Source organism: Meriones unguiculatus, chromosome 18 (assembly GCF_030254825.1).
Source record: "Meriones unguiculatus strain TT.TT164.6M chromosome 18, Bangor_MerUng_6.1, whole genome shotgun sequence".
Taxonomy (NCBI): domain Eukaryota; kingdom Metazoa; phylum Chordata; class Mammalia; order Rodentia; family Muridae; genus Meriones; species Meriones unguiculatus.
In genome coordinates, this window is record NC_083365.1 from 29316370 (window position 1) to 29323544 (window position 7175).

Genomic DNA, 7175 nt, shown 5'->3' on the forward strand with positions numbered 1-7175 from the left:
ATATTATGTGGCTAATATCCATTTATGAGTGAGTATATACCATGTGTGTCTTTCTGCTCCCCTATCAGTGGACTAGGGGAGGCACATGAGAGAGAAGAGGGAGGGAGGGTGAAATTGGGAGGAGATGAGTGAGGGGGCTGCAGCGGGATACAAATTGAATAAATTATAATAAATGATTAAAAAGAATTTTATCCTGATTTTAATGTTATGTCATAAATACGTATGTTAATGCATTGTATAGGTATAGATAATGTTTTCTCTATCAGTAAATAAATTTAGTATAAGCTTAACAAAGATTTGTTTCCTCTTATTTTATGCATATGAGTTTTTGCTTGCATGTATGTATTTGCACTTCTTGCAGGCAGTGCCCAAAGAGGCCAGAAGAATGCCGCGCACCCTTTGGAACTAGACAGATGTGAGCTGTCACATGGGTGCTCATAAGCCAAATCCATTTCCTCTGTAAGAGCAGTAAGTTCTCTCAATCACCTCTAACTCTGTCTCCTGTGGTTTATTACAGGTGTTTGTATTAGTTTTATTTCTGAAATTTAAGACAGTTAAGAAGTTTTATTTTTATTTTTTATTATTTATTACAAATTATTAACTTTGTACGCAGCTGTAGCCCCCTCTCTCATCTCCTCCCAGTCACACCCTCCTTTCCTCTTCTCCCCCTATGCTCCTTCCCTAGTCCACTGATAGGGGAGGACTTTCTCTTCTTCTATTTGACCCTAGCCAAGCAGGTCTCATCAGGACTGTCTGCATTGTCTTCCTCTGTGGCCTGGCAAGGCTGCACCCCCAGGGGGAGGTGATCAAAGAGCTGGCCACTGAATCCTTTTCAGAGACAGCCTCTGATTCCCTTACTAGGGAATGCACATTGAGACTGAGCTGCCCATGAGCTACATCTGAGCAGGGGGTCTAGGTCCTCTCTATGCATGGTCCTTGGTTGATTCATCAAGTCTCATCAGGCCTCCTTGGGCCCAGACTTTTTGGCTTTGTTGGTCTCCATGTGGAGCTCCTGTCCCCTCCAGGTCTTTCTATCATCCCCTTCTTACATAAGATTTCCTGCACTCTGCTCAAGGTTTAGCTGTGAAACTCAGCATCTGCTTCAATACCCTAATGGATAGAGTCTTTCAGAGGGCCCCTGTGGTAAGTTCCTGTCCTGTTCCCTGTTTTCTCCTTTCTTCCCAAGTCTATTTGCCCTTTTGAATGAGGATTAATCATCTTCCCTAGGGTCCTCCTTTTTGTTTTGCTTCTTTAGGACTACAGATTTTAAAAAGTATGTTTATCCTATCTTATAGGTCTAGTATCCACTTATAAGTGAGTATATACCGTGCATGTCTTTCTGCTTCTGGTATACCTCACTCAGGATGATCTTTTCTAGTGCCATCCATTTGTCTACAAATTTCACTATTTCCTTGTTTTTAATAGCTGAGTAGTATTCCATTTTGTAAATGTAGCACAGTGTCTGTATCCATTCCTTGGTTGAAGGACATGTAGGTTGTTTTCAGATTCTGGCTATTATGAATAAAGCTGCCGTGAACATATTTGAGCAAATGTCCTTGTACAGTTGAGCATCTTTTGGATATATGCCTAGGAGTGGCCACAGAAAGTAAGAATGAAAGTCAAAGTAATTAAAATGCATTACAAAATTGTTGAGCTGATTGAATCTTGAAATTGGAAAGCTTTTAGTGCTACTTTGTTTCATTCATGCTCATAAGTAGTTATTTGAAAAGGATACAGTTACCTATATTATCCTTAATAATCAATAAAAACAGGAGTTGTTCTTAAATTAGAAGGGTTTGTGTCTACTTGAGTGTGAAGCAGGTTTCATAACAATTCGAGAGGTAAAAGTCCAGAGTCTGTCTTTGTGAGAATAATGAGCTTATAATATTTATAAAAATAGGAGAAAATACGCACAGGTGATGTTTCTGATGGGTGTTTTGCTCAAACTAGCAGGTGACAAAAGGGGTATTGAACTAATGTCTCTATATTAGGAACCTCATTACCAAATATTGCCTTTAAGAATAAGATGTCCGCATATATGTTTTGGAGGACTCTATACATAACACACTGAAGACTGTATAAAGGTACAAACAAGGGAGCTACTTACAACATAATTAAAAAACTTAAGTCTGACATTTTGGATTGTGGGTATTTTAATACATGTAAATGGGTGTATGCTATATGAACAAGAATGATTTAAAACCTAACCAAGTATAAAAGAAGATGATTGAAAATGTTCTGTTCTATTTGTGTTTGTGGCTTATAGGTAAATAAATATAATATCTGTCACCTTCCCTTTACAGACATCTATGTGAGTTTTCCTTTGGACTTGTCAATGTCAAGGGAATCCAAGCCTATCATGTCTCAGATTTAAGCTGTTTCTAAATTCCATGATAATTTGGTAGAGTTCCATATCATTCTGTTTTAAACTCAAAAACATTTCTGGGTTTTACCAAGGTGATAGATATCGGCTGTCCAAAAGACAAATTCACAAATACAGGTTCATTGACAATATCTTTCATAGCTTTAGCTCTTGGAAGATCTTGGAAGCACCATGATTGGTTTTAATTATGCAGCTTTTGAAGAATTTTCAAAAAGCAAAGCAAATTGAATAAATTCCCAAAAGCAATCTACAGATTCAATGCAATTCTCAATAAATAAATTGTTTTTTATGCAAACTTTTCTTTTCCTCCGTAATGACACATGCTTTGCAACTTTTGTTGTTGTCTTCAAATTTTCCATTTAATGTTGTCTTTTTATTTTTATAGTCATCTGGCTTCATTTTCTCTGTCACTTTAGAACTCTGTAATACTTCTTTCTTGTCTTTAAACCTATAATCATGCATATTTTCATGTGTTTGGAATAATCAAAATACACCTTTTTCTGTGTTTCAGCAAATACTTATATACATTGTTGTGATTCTGAGTTTTAGAATGGGTCTCACAAAATACAATTGTAGTCCTTAAATCTATTACAGTTGTATCCAGTTGAGAAGGAACATTTAATGAGTTATACTTAGCTAAATGTAAGCACTAAGAAGACACACAGTGTTCTTTGAGATAATACTTTTAAATTACATTGAAAATCCACTTTGATTACTAAGTAACTTCAACGCTATAATCTATTATTAAGAGGTAGTTAATATATTTTGAATAATCTTTTATCAGAAGGGGATAGTTAAGTTGTTTTAATGAGTTGAGCTCTCCAATATAGTGATTTTCATCTATGCATCATATTTTATAGAACAATCCTTAGCTAGACTGTGAAATCAGACATGGTATTGTTTTGTATATTGAGAGCCACCATTTTAATACAGAAGTATTTATAAGAAATAGAACACTACATGACTGCAAATAGCTTCCCTAGGTAGTCTCTATTTCAAAATTGTATGGGTATTAGGTGTTCTTTTCCCTTTCTGGTTTCATATACGAACAATTAACAAATAAATATTGTATACATTTTTGGTGTATGACAGGTTTATAAATAACATGTATTAAGTGATAGAATGTAGAATTCATATAATAAAAATATATTAAGTTACATCATATATTTTACACAAATATCTTAAACTGATAAGCATGTTTAACCCACATACTTATCGTTGTGAGAACATTGATGATTGCCTCTCAGCAAATATCGAGCACGCAACTCACTATTATTCTTGTCTATAATCACAATGATACAGTAGATTTCCAGAAAGCAACCATCATGTCAATGCAGCTATTGTATTATTATTATTATTATTACCTTCTTATCTTATTGATCCATGTCCACACCCCATATCATGTTTGCCTGGTCTGCCATCACATACTTTGCTTTTATGATCATAACTTCTTTAGATTCTATATGTACAGAATATCTTTCAGCATTGTGTTCTGGTTTTTCTAGTTTCATTTAGCATAATGACTTCCAGGTTCTTTAATGTTACTATGATGAGACAAAAAAATTCCCTTCTGGTTTTCAGGAAATGTAGTAGTCCAATGTATATGTGCACACATATGTGTGTGTGGGTGTGTGTGAGAGAGAAAGACAGAGAGAGATATAGATGGGCAGATAGATAGAGTGAGTGAGAGAGAGAGGGAGGACCTGTGTATGTCTGAATTTATGTTTATTGTCCACTCATCTGTAAAGGAGAACCTAGTGTGCTTTTATATTGGTTACTATAAATGATGTTTCAATGATCACAGGCTAAATACAAGGTCATTTATTCTGGATGATTAACTCCAAAAATGATATTGGTTAATAATTCTCTCAGTTGTTTGTCTCTGTCTATATTTTTATTTTTTCTATTTCCTTCTCTTTCCCATTTATTTCTCCATTTTCCTGTTTCTTTTCTGTCTCCATTTCTTTTCTCCATTTTCTGTTTTCTCTTCCCTCTTCCCCTTCCATTCATCCTTTCCTCCCTGCCTCCCTCTCTCCTTCCCTCCTTCCCTTCCTTCCTACCTTCTTTCTTTTCTTTCTTTTAAGGTGATGAAATTTAGAGTCTTACACCCTGGAAGGCATGTGCTCTACCCTGGTTACACACCAAAACTTTATTTTAAAATTATTAAAGATATATACTTTCTTAGATGAATATACTAATTTATGTTTCCAACTTTGTACAAGGCTTCTTTTTTTAAATATCCAACCAAACCTTTTATTTTTGAACCTTTGATAAAAGCTCTTTAATAAGTATGGAATGGTATTTCAGAGTATTTGTAAGTTTGATAGTCATGTAAGCACTTGCTCATGTACCTGCTTCATCTTTATGATAAAGAATTTATTGCTAAATCAAAAATAGAATTTATTAAACTTGAGTTTTAACCTTTTGAATTATTAATTTAATTATCATAATTTTCAGTTTCTTCTGCTGCTCTTCTTCAGGTAGCACTGCAAAGAGCAACAATGGAAGGAACAAATCACTCTGTGGTGTCAGAATTTTTGTTTGTGGGACTCACCAACTCCTGGAAGATGCAAATACTTCTCTTTGTGTTCGCTTCAGTGTTTTATATGGCAAGCATGATGGGAAACTCCCTCATCATTTTCACAGTGGCTTCTGACCCTCACTTGCATTCTCCCATGTACTTTCTCTTGGCGAACCTCTCCTTCATTGATTTAGGTGTTTCATGTGTCACTTGTCCCAAGATGATTTATGACCTGTTCAGAAAGCACAAGGTTATCTCCTTTAGAGGCTGCATCACTCAAATCTTCTTCATCCATGTCATTGGTGGTGTTGAGGTCGTGCTGCTTATAGGCATGGCTTATGATAGATATGTAGCCATATGTAAGCCTCTCCATTATTTGACCATTATGAATACCAAAATGTGCATTTTCATCTTAGTGTCTGCCTGGGTGGTCGGTCTTATGCATTCCTTGGTTCAATTTGTTTATATAGTAAATTTACCTTTTTGTGGACCAAATATTTTGGACAGCTTTTACTGTGACCTTCCTCGGTTCATCAGACTTGCTTGCATAGATACCAACCAATTAGAATTAATGGTTTCAGCCAACAGTGGATTCATATCTGTAGGCTCTTTCTTCATACTGGTCATATCTTATGTTGTCATAATAGTCACTGTTCAGAAACATTCCTCAAGTGGTTCCTCCAAAGCTCTGTCTACACTTTCTGCTCACATCTCTGTTGTGGTCCTCTTCTTTGGTCCTTTGATATTCGTCTATACATGGCCTTCCCCTTCCACACACCTGGATAAATATCTGGCCATATTTGATGCAGTTGGTACTCCCTTTTTGAACCCTGTGATCTACACACTGAGGAATCAAGAAATGAAGACGGCAATGAAGAGAGTGTGCAGACAGCTACTGAAGTATGGGAAGATCTCTTGAATGATTGCAGTGTGAACATTCATTATTGCATTCACTGTGTTGTTAATCAACTTCACTGAAAATTACTTTTCCTGACAGGATTTGTTTACCTATTTTGATGTTTAAGTTACTTTTATCTTTTGCTAGGAGAGATTGAAGTTTGTTCTAACAACAGAAAAGGAATTATATATTTATAAAAAAAAGATTATAATAATGCAGAGCTCAATTACCAAACACTGATTTTTATGTGTAGTCAATCTTTTAATTGTATGAAAGATGGAAGGGTACTTTAAGGCCTATAGAGGAAAGGAAAACCTGTTCTCTGTCTCTGTCTCTGTCTGTCTGTCTGTCTCTCTGAACATAAATTTTCTCACATGCAGAACTTTCTGGCAGCACTCCATGGGGAATTTACAAATTGACATGACATGAATCCAGGTCAGGATCCATTCTCTATAATTGCCTACACTCTGGCCACCTTGTGATTGTCTACCTGGTTATTCAATAAGTTTGAAAACTGCAAACATACACACTCAATAGTCATGAATGTAAGCTGTTCAATTAACATTACGATAGTCAAGTGTATTCAAGTTTTCTTATTTCCTTTATATTTTCTAATATTCTTTTTCTCTTAGTATATTTCTATGTCAGAGTCCAGCACAAAAACTCTTGTGTGGTGTTTTAGAAATGCAAATGAAGCCATAGTATTTTTTTTCTTCAGTCTAGTGTATGCACGTAGGTACCTCACAAACACTCTATAGTATGCTAGCTCATCATAAAACCATGGGACAGAGGCAGAGCTGTAGCTCTGCTTCCTTTTCTACATCACCATTAGTCCTCCATGTTTTAAGGTAGTTTCAAGTGTATCATTGTGATTATAGTCACCAGACTAGCCATCAACTGCACCAGTGAAACTGGAGGCATCGAGAGACACAGTATTAACTATCCTTGGTCTCCACCTCATGTCCATCTTTCCTTATGGGATTCTAGCATTCTAACTTTGCTTTTAAGAATGAGGTTACATAGGGGCATAGGAGGAGAAGAAGGAGGGAGAGAGGGTGGGACTTGGAGACGAGGAGGGGGCCACAGCCAGGATACAAAGTGAATAAATTATAATAAATAAATAAATAATAAAAATAAAAAAATGAGGTTACAACTTTCCCGGACAGCTTTGTGGGTTAAGCATTAGATAAATCTAGTTCCTGCTAGCAATCATTTATTGTATATTATTCATACCTGTTCTACTTCACTGATTAAACCATGAGTGAGATACATCATACATATCTGCTACCTTTATAATTTGTGGGTTCATAGAATGCTTCATCTAAGCCACCTTGCACTTTTAAAAGCTATTGTTTGACCAGAGGACATATTTT

At 35.8% G+C, this 7175-nt stretch overlaps 1 protein-coding gene across 1 annotated transcript; it reads left to right on the top strand.

The window, feature by feature from the left end:
• Positions 1-4884: 4884 nt before the first annotated feature.
• Positions 4885-5823, top strand: LOC110564872 (olfactory receptor 4F3/4F16/4F29-like). Its single transcript, XM_021662407.1, has one exon. It carries the CDS (start codon positions 4885-4887, stop codon positions 5821-5823), a length of 939 nt encoding a protein of 312 aa, XP_021518082.1.
• The last annotated feature ends 1352 nt before the right edge of the window (positions 5824-7175 follow it).

Coding starts and splice junctions, on each gene's coding strand:
- LOC110564872 (XM_021662407.1), top strand. CDS start 4,885: ATGGAAGGAACAAATCACTCTGTGGTGTCAGAATTTTTGTTTGTGGGA.